A 16,923-nucleotide genomic window follows, 5' to 3' on the forward strand; every position below is an offset into this window, starting at 1 on the left:
GTGTAATGTAATTATGTTAAAACACTGAATGAAGCTGCATCTGAGCTATAGTTTTTTTGTTTGTTTGTTTGTCTTTTGTTTTTCTTTTTCCTTTTTTAAATATATATATTTTTTATTTTTTATTATTATTTTTATTTTTTTCTCTATATTAACATTCTATATCTTTTTCTGTTGTTTTGCTAGTTCTTTTCCTAAATTGATGCAAATGTACTAAGAAATGATGATCATACATCTATGTGATGATATTAAGAATTATTGATTGCATATGTAGAATGGAATGATTTCTAAATGTTGTGTTAATTTCTTTTTTTTTTTAAGTAAAAAAAAAAAACAAAAAAACTATATGCTGTATTCCCAGAGCCTGCCCAGGCAAAAAGCAAAAAGAAAAAACAGAAAACTGAATGCTGTATTGGGTTTTCTATGGTATATGATCAATTTTCTGATAGACTTGTAGCTAATGAGTATTTACTATCTAATTCATATGCAAAATATCTCTTCATTCATTAGGCTATTATGGTGCTTTGTTTTATGCATTAATAAAGACTGAAAATTGGAAAAAAAATGCATATTTTGGAAATTTTAACCAGCTAAAATTCAGTCCTGCCAGTATGGAGTCAACAGACATGAATCTTGACCCAGTGTCTTAGTATTAAAGAATATTAAATCTCCCTTTTCTCTGACATCCACTGTGGTTTCACACTTTAGAAAGACAAAGAACAAAGCCTTGCATAATTAGTCCCCTGGATGAATATAATCACTTAATATCTACTTCTGGGTTTGGAAAAGAAACACTTAAAATATTTAGGGCTTGCCTAGTTGAGGAACTATTGGACCAACTAAATCTGGTCTTATCATATACTTCTCATGGCATTCATAAACTGTATCAGTTTGACACGAGGTTATGCACAGTGCTCAATGTTTGCAACACTCTCCTCCTTGCTTCTTTAATTTACAAATAGATGTGAGAGCCTACACATTATTAGAAAAAGGCATATCTTAATATTTCAAGGAAATTTGCCTAAGCGATTCCATTATCTGTTGTGAAAATGCTCTTAAATTGCATTAGACCTGAAAGCCCTGCTATCAAGAGACAAACATTTGACACAATGTTATTGACCATTTTGAGAGTTCCTGTGCACTCTTTCTTCATCACTAATATCTCTCTGAGACATGTACTCAGTTTTCTCTGAAAGTAGAAATAAAGGTACACTGCTCCGTCACAGTTTAAAGGAAAGGTATTCTACGTGTCTTTGAATCCCACTTCACAAATATCCAAAGCATTTCAGATAGTCATGGGATGCAATGCTTAAGAATTCCAAAACTCACCTTACACTTACTGGTCCTCCAAAATTTTAAACACTTCTGCACCATATTTTTCTTGGAAGAATTTCAATATCTGTCCTATTCCCACTATTAATGCATCACATATTTATCTTGGGAACCTTTTGGAACAGAGGTCATGTCTTGGGATTTGCAGTGTTTTCTCTGTGTTTTTACTGAAGATAGGAGCTGGGAGATAGGAAATATACTATTAAAAAATTTCTTTGGAAGTGCGCATCAGGGTAAGAGCAGGGAGTGCTTTCATGAACAACTGGAAAGACCTCCTCAGTTCACAGCTCATCCTCAGAAATGATTCAAGTGCAGCACATGGTTATGAAATGCACCATTTTCACAACTATGAAGAGGAAGGCCCTTTCCTTATCACACAGAGCAAGTATATTTTCTCAGCTCCTGGCACAGCACCAGCACACAGAATCTCATGGGCATTTGTTTGATATGCTAGTGCCTTTTTCAAGCTGTGCAATCTTTAAAGACAGGTCCTAAGGTGAATGAGTAGCTTCAGCTTCTTGTACTCTATTTCAGTTGGTTGGAACCACTTGAAAATCAAAGCAAAAAGCACTGAGCTATACCTTTAGTAAGTGATAATGTGCAGTGGACAATCTGTGAATCATCCCCATATAAACACAAGATTCCCTCACCTCTCTGAACACTTAGTCTGTAAGTCTAAAAAGTAAGCTCAGCCTCACTGTAGTTATTTGAGGCTGAATGAACCCCAGAAAATCATGTTCTTAAACCTAATCCATTCCTGTGGGTATAAACCTACCATAGGTGGGATCTTTTGATTAGGTTATTTCAGTTGAAGTATGACAAGGTGGATCTTAATCCTCTTCAAGGACTCCTTTATAAACAGGATGAACACAAAGAGGTACAGAGAGAGAGATACAGAAGTTGAAAGGAAAAGACACAGAAACAGAGAGGAAGACACCGAAGCCAGAAATAAGAAGCAATGAAACTTAAAAGAGAAAGACGAAACCAGCAGATGTCACCATGTGCCTTGCCATCTGACAGAGTCCAGGATTCTCCAGGAGCCTTGTTCAGAAAGAAGGTTCGTCTTGATAATGCTTTGATTTCTGTATTTTCATAGCCTGAGCACAGTAAGCTTGTAAACTAATAAATTCCCCTTGTTAAAAGCCAGCCATTCCTGGTATATTGCATTTCAGCAGACTAGCAGACTAAAACACTCACTGATATCCTAACCCAGCTTTCCCTGACTGTAGTAAGTACAACCACTGAGCTCTACTTATCTTTAGTAAACCGTACTACAACTTCAACGATAAGCTAAAATCACTCTGCTCTTCAGGGAAGTGGATGTTGGTAAGATGAGACTAGATCCATTATTACTGACAACAACCTAAAATATAATGGAAGTACTTTAAAAATTTGGTGACTAATCCCTTGGTTTCAATCAAGGATAATTAACTAGGTTTCCCCAAAGTATGAAATAACCCCTTGTATTGGATTCATGTTCTCTTAAAGAACAAGTCACACTTATTCCATGTCATCAGTCCCAACATTTTCAGAGTACTGATGTTCCAGAAAAGAGATTATAAAAGAAGTCCACTTTTCTTGTTAAAAGATCCTCATTTTCCTGAGTAGTCATCTATACAAAAGTGACAAGGACTTCATCCTTAAATACGAAGTTTCGGCTCTCTAAACTGTGATCCCTAATATTTTTAGAGAAAATGAATAAGACGGGTTTCAAATGACTTTAGGCTGAAAAATAAGGGATGAGGTCATTGAGTCCTATACTATGCTACAGTATGAGTAAGGTGGTGGATTGCAGAGGGTGGGGATGGGGTTGGCCCTGGTAGTAGATACTCTGGGGAGCAGAAAGGCTTTCTGAATAGTTATGCCAAGGCACACTGTTGGGCTTCAAGTTCTGGGTTGTTTATACAATTCTGGTGAAGTGGAGTGGAAAACTACCAGTTCACTAAATTCGGTCCATCAATGGGTTTATTTTATCAGCCCTGTATAATGAAAACGATGTGAATGTCTGTAGGAAAGGTAAATTCTGCAGTTGGTCAAGTTACCAACTTCTCCCTATTGTCTTACATCTGGATTCTCCAAGGGATTTGATTCTGGGATTCTTGTAATAAAATTCTGGACCCTAGAGCCTTGGCTAGAAAGGGATAGACACTGGTATTGTTTAAAGGTCCCCAAAGACTGACAGACTGACTCTTCTTTCCTCTAGTCAGTTCAGAAAGGCCATATGTTTGGGCTCAGTGTTTGTTTCAACAGCTCAGTTTGAAAATGATTCTTGGATGTCAATTCTACTATGTGCCACGTATTACAGTAAATGCTGGGATAACCAAGACAACAGAGATAGTAAAGATGGTTATCCTCAACTTCAAGGACATGACTGTATTCTGAAAAAAACACAGAGGATTTCAACAGAACATGGCAAAATATAGGCATACAAGGAAGAGAAACAGGCTTTGTTAAGGGTCAAAGGCAAGGAAATTGGACCTGAGCTTTTAAGCATGAAAGTATGGTCACAAATCAAAGACAGGGGTACAAAGGATATTGCAAGCAATGGCTCTGAAAAAGGAAAACAGCAGCATGTGTGCCTAGGATGTACGGACTTTTGTGTAAAAGAATAACACGTGTGGTAGAAAGACAGACAAAAGTCAAACCGCAAAAGACAGCATGCCATGCTACAATTCTGGGGCTTGTTCTTAGCGTGATGGGGCTGTCAAGGCATTTTAAGAAGAGGCACTTCCACTGTGAGCCTCCACTCAGGAAGCTGGAAAATTAAGGTCTTAGGGGAGGCAAACCTAAAGGCCTAGAGATTCAGTTATGGCATTCAGGAAAGAGATGGAATGGAAAGCACAGTCAGCAAGACTTCTTGATTCGGGGGTGACAGAGAGGGAAGGATCTGAGTTTCAGAATATGGCAGGACCAGGAATCCAGGATGCTATCTCTACCATCAGCCAAGTTCCAGCCTGGGGCTAACCCTGCCATAGGATTCATCATTACCCTGAAAGGGGAGCAAGTAAGAAATTGCATTAGTATGATCTAAAAGTATCTTTCTTTGTGAAGAGCTTTAAAGCATTTTACTGGAATGTAACTACATCTGCTTATCAATCAGTATTTACAAGAAGAAGAGGAGGAGGAGGAAGAGGAGGAGAAGTGGGATGAGAAGGAAAAACAGAAGAAGGAAAAGGAGGAAGAAGGGAAGGATGGCGGGAAGGAGGAGGAGAAGGAGAGGAAGGAGGAGGAGGAGCAGGAAAAGAAAGAGGAGGAGGTGGAAGAGGAAAAGCTACTGTAGATTCAATCCTCAAAGGAGAGTCATTTTACCAAGGGGTAACTGATTATTTATTTTTCCTTATTTTGGTGTTTTAAAGGTACAAGTTAAACAGATATCTAATAATTTTTGGTGTAAAGAAAAATCTTTTGATTCTTCTGCACCACACAGATGCCCAAAGTGCATGAAGCAGCTGGTGAAGATGAAGAGTCAAGTTATTCCTTAATGATGTTATCTTGGTTTATATCATATTCAGTTTTGATTTACACAAAATGGGATCCATAAAGCAACTGCAGACATGTTTTAATGCACTTTGGGAATTGTAGGGCTGGTTTTAAGCTACAGCAGATCTGTCTTCTTAAATTTCATTTCCTTCTGCCTTCTTTCTTGAGTAAGTAATGATTTCCAAGAAATGTTTCTTCAGTGTATTTAAGATACTTTAAGGTCATTAAATAATCACTTCTAAGTGGTACCACTTTATGATCCTCTGTTCAAGTTTCCATTACTCACCACTTTAGGTAACAGTGTTTTAAAAAATACGTTAAAAAATACAAGGTGGACACTGGTTAGACACTAAAAGTCAATCCCAAATTTCCAGATAAAAATTTTTCCCTATTGTGGGAGACACCATGGACTTGAAACAGATGTTCTCTGTGGTTACAGTCATGCACTATGAAATTTACCTCTACTCTGAGATTCCTCCCATTCCCCTAAGCCACCACTAAACAAGTCCCAGGTTCTGCTCATTTACCTCCCTAAGTAGTGCTCAGCACTATCCCTGCTTATCACCCTTCCTGAAGAATGTCCATTCTTGTTCTTAACATCCAAAATGCTCAATGGTCCTTCCATTTTCCAGTTCTCTGAACCCATCATGCACTATGTGAGTGCATAATGCAAAACTGACTGTATTGGACCCAACACATAATCCTACTGCTCATGCTATAAAGCTCGAGTTCCACAGCCTCACAGGCAACCTTTTCCTTCATCTAAGCTTGCCCACTTTCCTAGACTCAGTCACCTTCCCACCTTCAAACATATCGAGTGTCCCAAATATACGATTATGTAGTACCTCAAACAATCCCAGCCTTTATCACAGTCTTCCCTCACTACCTAATCATTTCCATCAGCAATCACATCTGCAGTCATAACTCCTTTCTTCAAAACAGTCTTCCATTCGTCCCATGTCTCCTTCTAGTTAATGTTCCATATTTGCTCCTTGCCTCATCAAAACTCACCAGAAGAGCTGTCTATTCTAGAAATCACTGCCATTCCCCCTTAATTCTCTCAAACTTATTCCTGTAAGGCTTCCACCACTCCACCCCCCTTTCAAGAAAGACACTTTTCTTAAGACCAATGATGAGTTCCACATAGCCAGACCCAACAGCCCATTCTCAGTCCTTGCTTTTGTGGACCTAGTGGGAGCATTTGACATGGTGGTTACTTTTCCCTTCTTAGAACACTTTCTTCACTTTGCGTCAGAACACTTTTTTGCTCTTCTCACTTTGCTGCCTCTTCCTCCCAGCCTTGCTGGTTGCTCCTTCCTTTTCAGACCTCTAGATGCTAAAATGTACCAAGGCAAAATCAAAATCTTGGAACTTTTTGTGTTTCTGTCTACATTGGATCTCTAACATCTCATCAAATCAAATTACTTTAAATATCTCCCATCAAGGAAGACTCAAATTCTTGCCTCCAGCTCCAAACCCTCTCTGACCTCCAGACTCAATTATCTCATGGCCTATCCGGTCTCTCTACTTGGATATCTAACAGGCATCTCACAGGACTTCACATGCCCATAATTGAACTCAGGATCTCTCCACCAATACTCTCCTTTCAACTGTCTTTCCCAGCTGTGCGCAACTTAACCTGTCAGGTTTTCGGGTTAAATGAATTGGAGTCATCTTTGGGTCCATCCTTTCTTTCGTTACCAATCCATCAACACATACGGTTGGCCAAAATAGTCTTTTCTCTGGATCACTGCCTCTTAACTGACCTTCTTGCTTCCTTCTTTATCCTCTAGCACCACCCCACAATCTATTTCTCTCTCCACTCAGCAGCCAGAGTGAGCCCTTTAAATGTAAATCCCATCACGTCACATTTAGATTGGTTTGTGTTTCACTCCTACTTAAAAAACACCATTTCATCTACTGTTTTTCCTGAACCTACATAGCACAGTACTACCCTTTACCATGACCCTCTACAGCCCACTCACTTCCTCTCGGATTACACATCCTCCAACCCCCCACTTCTGAATCTGGGCTCCTTGCTGTTGGATGATGCTAACCATGCCTCTTCTTTCACTACTTCTCTTGGCCCCTTACCCTTTCACTAACAGCACTGCTCATGCTTTTACTTCCTGCATGTCTCTGCTCACCACCCTTTACTCTCTGACCTTCCTGGGAATCATCATGACCTGACACTCATTTGCTCACTGTCTGTCTCATTTTCCTGAAAAGCACTGTCTGCCTGTCCACTGCTGGACCTCAGCACCTAGAGGAGTGCCAGGTCTCAGCAAGGACTCAATAAACATCAGGGTGGCCACCCAAGGAACACCCCCACCCCCACCCCGAGATGTGCACACCCTAATCCCTGGAGTTGGTGAATCCTTGGAGCCTGTGGATGTGCTAACTTACACAGCAAGGAGGACTGCAGATAGGATCAAAGGGATTGAATAAGGAGATGATCTTGGGTTACCCACGTGGGCCCATGTGGTAGCATTTTACACTTAAAAGTGGAAGAAGGCAAAGGAGAGGATTAAAGAAATGCAGCTGTTGCTGACTTTGAATAAAGGGGAAGAGAGGGCCAGGATCCAAGGGACTTGGTAGACTCCAGAGGCTGGAAACTCCTCAGCCTACAGCCAGCAGGAAATGAGAACCTTGTTTCTACGATGGCAAGGAACTGAATTCTGGCAACAACTTAAACAAGGAAGGAAAAAGCTTCTTCCCCAGAGCCTCCAGAAAGAACACAGCAGCCAACACCCTGATTTTAGTCCAGTGAGACCCATACTGGACTTGTAACATACAGAACTGTAAGATAATGAATTTGTGTTGATTTAAGCCACTAGGATTATGGTAATTTCTGTGGTAAAGAGTGAAATCTAATACAAATTTGTCATTAATTTCCCACTACGTTATAGACTATAGAAGATATCCTTGTTTGTCTTGTTTGCTTTTATGTCCACAGAACTTCCACATAGCACTACTCAACGAATGAAAAGCATTTGGAACTCTCAAAATTCACTATACAAGCCCCCAGTGGTATCTCTGGGGATCCCTCTCAGGCTGGGTGCACCATGCTACTCCCTTTAATTTGCACAGGCATTTGCACATACTCCTCCAGGTGCCTGGAATGCCTGGTCCTGCCTTCCAATGTGCCTGACAATCTTCCTTTAACTCAATAATTTCCTTGTATTGCAGAGCATTCTGGCTCAGCATCTCACACACTGGGAACACTTTCATGGTAGAATCTGTCACCCTCTGTTGCATCTGTGAATTTACAGGCATCCCTCCTCCATGGAGTGGGGCCTCTTCAAAGAGTAGAATGTCTACAGTTAAAATGCTAGAAAGACAGCTATGTTTGTTGGGCATTTCCTCCTGCCTGGATGGCTTTAAGCATTGAACACACACGGAGGAATTCCATCCTTTTTCAGCCCTACAATGCAAGATCTGTTATTATTCCCACTTTGTGATTAGGAAATGAGGGGCAGGTGGCTAATAATTCCTCCATGTGGTTGCAGAGATCAGATCTGGACACCTTGATCTCAAGAGCCGATTTTGGGATAGACATTCTCCAAATATTTTGGGGTTAATATATTCCCTCTGCCAAAATAATGCCTAAAAGTATCCCTAAATATACCAGGGAGTCCTGAAGTGGGAACCAAATCTAATATAGAATGATGGCCCAATTTATTGAAATTGAAGATTAACTGATCCAGTTTCATTAATTTTGAGGTTTGCCTTTTGATTTTGAAACATATTGCTAAAAACACATAAAAATGGATTTTTCCATGAACTGATGAGGCTTGTTTCATGATCCCTTATCAACTTTTCATAGTTCACTACTTTTCATAGTTTACTTTTTGCACCTGATTTCACTCAGTCTACAGTAGACCCCACATTCTAGAGTGGTAGTGTTTGAGTTCTAGATGAGGATATTCTTTTGTCTCCAAGCTTTGGGATTTTTCTCATCCCTTCCCTTTCCAATATACCATAAATACCATGAAATTCTAGAGAAGGCAAGGCAGTTGGCAGCACTAGAATTGGCCTGGAGCCCTGAGGTGGAAGCCCAGTTCTACCACTTCCCAAAGGTGAAATTAGGAGGAGCATCTCTAAACTCTTAAGCCTGAGCTTTCTTCACCTACAAAGTAACAGTTTTGTGAACACTAAATAGCACATTTTTAAAAAAATGTATCCTTGAAATGAAGGAAATCTACACACATAAACACATAACTACTGCTACTGACACCACAGCCCTATTTTGAAATTCCATTCTAGTTTTCATTCTAATACTTTTCTCTGAACTTTCACACTAATTAAACTATGCATCATATGCAATTTAGCATTTTTTAAATCCAGAAGCCCATATTCTACTTCTGTCCTTGAAATGAGTCAGTGATTCATCTTGAGTCCTTTGCCAGGTGGGATTGGCAGAGAGCTAGACTCTCTGACTGTCCTTCTGAATATTGTCAGGCTCTGTTGACCTCACGGTCCACTAACATGATGAACAGGTAACAATTTCTTTTATAAAGCATATAATTTGCAATTATTTTACTTTGGTACCTTACCAAAAAGATGTTGAACATTATCCTGCAGTCCGCGCTTAGTCACCTAAAATTTTTGTTATATGCATGAACTGCTTTTCTGGTCTTTAGCCAGCCCCAAGGTCTAGATTTAACAGCTCCCACTTGTTGAATATGAGCTGACAGCTTTGTCTGGGCCTTGTATTTTTTCATAATTTGTGTTTTAATAATTGTTACGATGACTGCTTGTCCTGGACCTCATGAATCTGCTGCAGCTATGGTCCAGGAAGAATTTCCCATTGGAGGATTTACAAGAGTGAACTTTCCATTTAAAAGACATTGTGAGTCTCTGTGAGAATGATTCAGAGTGAAAGCACTTTTTGCTCAAGTTAAAAGAAGAGGAATTCTGTCCTTGAGTGCACGTATGAAAAAACACTCTTCATAAAGCCAATACCTAAGTCTGTAGACTTGCAAAGATAGATAAAGGATAAATTTATCTGTTCATGTTCATAAGTTGCTTCTACAGTATTCACTTTTAATTGCTGGTTATAAAATGCTGCATTCTAAAATCTGTCTGAATTTTAGCTCCAATGTAATAAAATTCTAACTCATTTTTCCCTTTTCAATTGATAAACCTCTGAGATATAGTTAATACCATTAAATGAATGAACTCAGATTTTATCTTATTATTGATTTTATATTCTCAAAATATATCTAACAATTATCATTGCCCTATCTAATCTGATAAAGTAAGATTTAAAAAAGGATGATAAATTAATTCCAGATTAAATTCAATATTACATATTTGATATGTCTTTGACTCAAATACTGTTTCTGCACTAGTTTTTTTTTACCACATACGTCTGATTACTGGTCTCATTAAAATAATCGTAATGACTCAAATAATACTAAGCCTCCCTATGTGACATAGCATAAAAGTAACTGTCAAATAAGACCTCTAGTTCTGTTATACATGTACTCAATGCTGTTATATAATTTAAAACTGATAGAAGATTTTAAAGGCTATTGAAAAGACACTGACAGTGATTCAGATCTATTTTAGAACATAAATGGGAAGAGAAGAAATAATACATGGTTATATATAAGCCTTATTTTCAAAACAATTTCACATCCATTATCTGATAATAATTACCAAATATTTTTTACTTGTCATGCTTATCACTTCTCTGATCAAAATCCCTGCCCTCTTCACAAACACTGCCTGTTAACTTTACACACACACATAAAGCTTTTGTCCTGGCTTTTCTTTCTGTCCCCAGCCAGCCTCTCTATATGGCTTCCCTCTCTGGCCAGTTGTTCAGCCTCTTACATATTGAGAAGAGTCAGCATTTCTGTTGTTCTACAGAGCTTCAGCAACTTACAGTCCTTTGTGCTTCCCTTTCACCATTCTTTTGAGCCTGATCACATAAACTCTTTCTTGGGGGAAAAAAGAGCTTGCCCAAACTCTTTTTTTCCCCTAATCTCAGAGGTCAAAATAAAGCTCTCTTGCCTGAAGCACAGAATACCTTTCAGTATCATGTCCCTTCCTGTATAGATGTGTCTGTCTCAGAAATGCTGGCAAAGCATGTGCAGGCAAGTTATGAAACACAAGAACCATGTGGAGCCAAATCACAGAAACGGAGAGGATAGGGCAGGTCTGCGGGGGTGGAATGGCAGTAGTGGGCACTCATCAGCCTCAGTTTCTCCAACTGTAGAATGGTGGTTCACAAGATTCACAGAATTTGTCTAGAACAGATAACTTAAAAATAGGTGTTCCTTCTGTGCTAGCTATTACTTTGTCACAATTTAAAGTCAGGTAAATATTATGAAACGTTCTGTGGGATTTGACAAAATCATTCTTAAGTACATTTAGAACTATAGCAAGTGTGAGGAGCTAAAAATGTTTTGTGTAAGAAGGGTAACAACAGCAAAATTATAATCAAATATCCTAAATGAGGGAAATGGTTAATTATAAAGCATTCGCTACACTGTAATAGCCACCCATTTAAATTTATACAGTTTGAAATGTTTATAATAGCCAAGTGTAAGACATGAAAAAAGCACAATGCAAAATTGAATAAAGGTACGAGCACAGTTCTATAAAGATATTCATTCACCAAAATCTGAAGGATGATTGCCTCTGGGGGGGGGGGGGGGTCAAGGTAAGGATATTTTCCTTCTTCCACACTTTTATCTCACATATTTTCTACAGTTAGTAGGTATTGTTTTCAAATGGGCTGTAGATCTTTTATCTAAAATATTTCAAAATTCCTCCCACAGCTAATTTTCAATTGGAATACTAAGGAGAATTCTACCACTTGTTATTTGTTGCTTCCAGAAACAAATACTTGTCTCTCTATTTTGAAGATGAGGTCAGAAAGTTACAAAATTAAATAAGATATAAAATGTAACTGCTTCTAGTTGCTAAACTCATATGCCTATTACTTTGTATTTCAGACTTACATTTCCGTGGAGTGTAATAATTTCTGGCTTACAGAATGCAATTTCAAAATAATATATTTTTACCAAAATGCTATTGAGAATATGTATCTTCATAGCTCATCTCCAAAATACTGCTAAATACATGCAGGACATCAGTAAACAAATGAACTACCTAACGCAGTAACTTAGAAATCTGCATATTCTGTATGATTTAACATATACACATCCTTCATACAGAGGCACATGAACATCATGGCTCATATGATTGGAAAGCTGGAGAGGATCTTATAGATAGGAAACGTACCATTTCATAGATAAGAGAACCATGGACAAGGAAGGGGAGGTGCCCAATAAAGACGAGAAGAAAAACAAGAATAATATGAGATGCTCTTTCCCTAGGGAATACTCAAGTGTTCAAAGGGCAGTAACATCGGCACTGTTTCATTACTCTGTTTAGCATGCCCGGCGATGCCTCCCCCATGGTGGTGTGTTCCTTAGCTCAGCTTTCGGACACAGTCCTGGCTGAAAGTTCAGACATGCACTTGGACAGCTCTGGACTAAAACTGCAGTGCTGTCATGTACCAGCAATGGGACCTGGGAAAATCACAATCCTCTCTCTTACTTTCTCTTTCTTAATTTCCCAATCTCTCTTAATTTCTTCCTCTATAGAAGGATTGAAAAGTCCAGAAAAGCAGAAAATGTCCAGAGAACAGAGAATGAGCTGACCTGGGAGGGTTCTCTTTATTCTCTAGAATCAAGGGCTCTCTCTAAGGGCTGTTACAGAGGCACTGTGTTCTCTAGAAGCCTCAGTGATTTACACAGATGCAAAGTGATCTGGGTGAACTTGAGAGTCGATTTTTACAGAACTAATGATTGGAAACTTTTATTCTATTCTTCTGAAATTTAATTTCTAATCATACTCCATCAACTTCAAGTTACAATCCTTTGGATTAGCAGGAAAAATTCTGGGGAACAGGAGAGAGAGAAGGAAAATCAGTGCCTCCTAAGAACATTCATCTGGAATGTGATTATCATTCATTTGCTGGCAAAAGGTTAGAATCAGTACACTGATGCCAAAGGCCCAAATGAAATAAATCAAGGGAGCGACAGTGCAGGAAACTAAGTGGTGCTTTTTAGATCTTCGGAACACAGATTCTAGTATCTGTACCCGCCATACCATCTCAAGTTCAAAGCTGCTGGGAGTCCTTTTCAATACTATGTGGTTTGGATGTTGCTTTAGAGGCAAATTCCATTGCATAATGGAACCAAGGAGTACATTTAAACTGTTGGGCCCTGTTATGCCTAACAAGCAATACATGTCCTTTGTGCACATGAACTTCTGATTCTTGTTTTACCCAAGTAGGAGAAAACTCAGTTGATGCTGAAACCACCTTCAGCTTCCATTTCTGAGAACGTAATCAGCCTTTTTTCTCTGAGTCACTTCAAAGTCCCCATGCTAGAGTGACCTTGCTTAAGAAGTAAGCATCAGGCAGGACAAGGACTTGTATCGATTTACGATGGAGTGGAGATGCAAAAGTGGCAGGCGACAGCTTGCTGAACTGATGTACTTACTGCTTTGCAAAGTTTTATAAAGGCATTTTTGTCCCTAAAATCATAAAATAAAAGCATAGAAAATAACTCACCCAAAATGGCTGGCTAAGTTCATGGAAATACAAAAGAGAAGGAGATTCTTGATCATGATAAAGCTAGAGAACATTCCATTGTCCATTCCCAATAAGAATGACAGTTGAAGCAGATGAATTTGGTAGAATGACTGTTCTTTCCTCCAACCTGATCTTGCAGCTGAAAGGTACACAAAGGGGAAACAAGTATGGAAATGAATATTTTAATGTCACCAGTCTTGGATTCAAAATCATACTTCTAACACTTAGCAATTTACAAAGATATGGAACCTGACTGCCATTCCCCAACCAGGACTCCAAACCACGGATCATGTACATTCAGTCGGCAGCCAAGTTGAGGCAAAATAGAAGTTATATTTTCACATTTATTTATAATGCAGAATCATTCATGCAATATATTTATTTTCCTTTTCTCAAATACTTTGTTTTACTTTTTAGCATGCAATCAAATGAGCCATTAGCCCTAGTATTAGAATAAATGGGTGTAGCTATCTGAGAGGTTGTATTTTGAATTTCACAAGTTGAATACTTTTACCTTTCTGAAATTTTTTGCCACGTGTTCAAAGCCAGAAAGCTACTTCTTGATCTGCAGGTTTCTGAGAGAAAGTAGGTGGAGAGAAGGGGTGGGGGGGGGGAAGGTATATTTAAGAATTAAGTCTTGCTACAGGATCACAATAATATAACAGCTGTTTATAAGAGAGGGTAGCCACTTTCTTGGTTTTCTGTCAACACTAAATAACTTAGTAACCACCGAATCTGGAGAAGTCTCTTGGTTCAGAGCTGGGCCCTAATTAAGGCATTTAAGATCCAGACTGTCGCCGTCCCTGGGCTCTGGAACTAACCTTTACCCAACGCACACATTTCCACGTATGTGAACAACGGAAACAGATGTAACTGGAATGTGAACATAGCATGTTCAAAATAAACATTTTTCCGAAGAGCCCCCGAAAGCCCCCAGGCAAACTCCGAGACTAGGAAGCACACAACAGGTCCTTCTACGCCAGAAATGAAGGCTCACTGCGATTCTAATCACGAAACGCAGGGACCTGCGGTGGTCGCGTGCGCGTTCCGGGACTTGTCGCCGGACCGGCGCCAGAGTCGGCGCAGCCAGCACGCGGAGCTCGCTGCGGGAAACGGCGGACTGCGCCTTCTGCGGTCCCGCAGCCCCCAGCCAGGGCCCCGAGGTCAGAGTCCAAGCTCCTTATCGGTGCCCAGAACCCGTCGGCTCGTCGCTAACAGGGCACAGAGCTCTGGTAGACTCGGGACGCGGAACTGCGGAGCCGCAGCCTCGGCCACCTACCGCACGCGGGCCGGTCAGGGTTGCTTTCCTCGGGCCGCAGCGCGCTCCCAGCGCCCCCGCTCCCGCTCCCGGAACCCAGCTGAGCATCCTCCGGACGGCGCCTTCCTCCGCCGCGCGGAGAGCGTGGGGGCAGTAGTGGCTCCAGAGTACCGGGGCCTCAAACAGGCGCCGGACCCACGCGCGCCGCCCCCGCGGAGCCCGCGCCTACTCCGCGAGCAGCGCGGGGCCGCGGAGGACTCCTCCCGCTCGCGATTTCGTCCCCCAGCTTCCGCGGCGGCTTACCTCACAGTCCCTCCATTCGGTCCGAACGGCACCCGGGCCGGCCGGGCTGTGTCAGGGCGCCCCTGCCCTCCAGCACGCCGCTCGGTCCGCAGTCCCCGAGCAAAGTTTGCGCCCCGGGCTGGCAGCGGTGCTACCTACTCGGGCGTCCCCGCCCCTCCCAGTCCCGGAACCGCGGCCGACCACCCCTGAGAGGGATGTGGGCGAAGCCGGGGGCTACCACCCTCCCTTCATCGCATCTTCTTACCCCAGTCTCCGGCCCGCGCTCTGGGCTTACCCTGCACGCCGACCCTGGGAGGCGAGCCGTCGGCTAAGGTGCATCCTCCACCTTGTTCTGTTCCTCCCGCCCACCGGCAGGCGCAGAAGGCCGGTGCGGTGTCAGCGCCCCATGCCGACCCTGCCAACTGCCCGGGTCCCCCCGGCCGAGCGGAACCCGCGCCCAGCGCTCCCCGCTGCCGCCCTGCGGCTCCGCGCTGCGCCGCGCCCCGGGCCGCGCTGCCGCCGGGACTCAGCCCCGCCCGCGTGCCCGCGCATCGGCGCGTTCTGTCTGTTTCCCTCGCTCGCTCGTCCGCGCGCGCTCCCCAACTCACCTCTCCGAGGCGCCACATGTCTTCTCTGGCTGGAGCCCTGTCGCTCTGCAGATGCGCCCAGGCAAAGGCCGCCAGACTCTCACCAAAGGCGCCTCTGCTGCGTTCGATTGAGGTGGAGGACTTGCGCCGCGGTTTGGCCTGGTTTGGGCCGGGGCCATATTTCTGCTGAACTTTCTTGAGTGCCTTTAATCACATATTCGGTGCCTCCTGTGTAATAACTACTAATTTCCCTTTTTTTAGAGCGAGAATGTCGCCAGAGATGGTGGGGGGGGCAGCGGCAGAATCTGTGCTAGCGGAGGCCACCGGTCAGCCCCAGCACCTCCTACCCGGACCCTAGCCCTTCCTGGGGTGTCAACGCACACCCTCTCTTCCTGCATTTCTCAATCTCCTTATAAAAGAAACGAGCTTGTGAACATCCTTTGTATGTATAATTAATTGCTATGGGGCGGGGGGAGGGGGAGAGGCAAGAGTAAATTAAAATTCAGTTAGATTAGAAATAAAACCCTTACCTAGTTGCATATACATATGGGGTTTTCCTGAAATTCCATTCTTGAGCGAAACGGCGGTGTCAATAAGAAGTGAACCTGGGCTCTGTAGACCTAACTCCGGGCGGGGGTGGGGGTGGGGGTGGGGTGGGGCGGTTCTGGTCGTAGGGCGAGAATTACCTGTAGCTCGGGGAACATGGTGCATTGCCTCCGTTTACCCACACCACAATGTAATTTTATTATTGTGGTCAGGCCTGACTGTCTCAGTGGTGCAGCACCTGTCGGCTGAAAGTGATGCCGTGGCTAGACAGCTGTGCGGTGCCACCCTCCTGAGATGAAGGCAAATGCTGGACAGACATCAACCCCCCTTCAAACAGCACAAACAAGGTGAATATAGAGGCAAACCATGCATCAATTTCCAGAGCGCAGCATCTTGTTTCATTGAGTGGTGTATGCCTCTTGATTATGAGAACCAGTGAAATACATTCAGGATTTAATGTAAAACCAAGAAGAGCATGAGGGTTCTGTTGGTATTTCATGCGTTCTGTGAAACTGCATTTTTATAGTTATTTTTAGCAAAATAGTTGTAGAAAAGCCACATTTCTAACTGTCCCACAATAGAGACCTTTAGTCTTCTGGTGTATTAAGCCCCCCAGTTTTTCAGTTATATGTACTTTTTTGATTTCCAAATCCAAACTACCTGCTGGTGCTTTTGCAGAGTCCAAAAATTCTGTAATAATTCTGTAATAATCTGATGAGATTGTAAACACATCTCAGATCAAAACATAAAAAATATGTAAATGCTGCAAATAGGTAGAGGTGTTATTTAAATGTACATTAAGTCACAACATGCATTAACTCTGA

General features: G+C 41.9%; 1 protein-coding gene across 3 annotated transcripts in view; it reads right to left on the reverse strand.

Moving 5' to 3' along the window:
• The window catches only part of GABRA5 (gamma-aminobutyric acid type A receptor subunit alpha5), an 80,960-nt gene extending 65,309 nt beyond the window's left edge, over positions 1-15,651 (reverse strand). Inside the window, exons 1-3 of one of the 3 annotated variants that reach the window (XM_077122365.1) lie at positions 15,575-15,651; positions 13,941-14,001; positions 13,406-13,565 (exon numbers count right to left, since the gene is read on the reverse strand). In XM_077122365.1, the coding sequence (XP_076978480.1) occupies positions 13,406-13,491 (86 nt within the window). In that variant the 5' untranslated portion in view covers positions 13,492-13,565; positions 13,941-14,001; positions 15,575-15,651. Of the gene's footprint in view, positions 1-13,405; positions 13,566-13,940; positions 14,002-14,705; positions 14,929-15,261; positions 15,443-15,574 lie in introns of those variants that run through there. The other 2 variants (XM_077122363.1, XM_077122364.1) reach the window with 2 other exon arrangements.
• Positions 15,652-16,923: the final 1,272 nt, after the last annotated feature.

The sequence above is a fragment of the Tamandua tetradactyla genome, chromosome 12 (assembly GCF_023851605.1).
Source record: "Tamandua tetradactyla isolate mTamTet1 chromosome 12, mTamTet1.pri, whole genome shotgun sequence".
Classification (NCBI taxonomy): domain Eukaryota; kingdom Metazoa; phylum Chordata; class Mammalia; order Pilosa; family Myrmecophagidae; genus Tamandua; species Tamandua tetradactyla.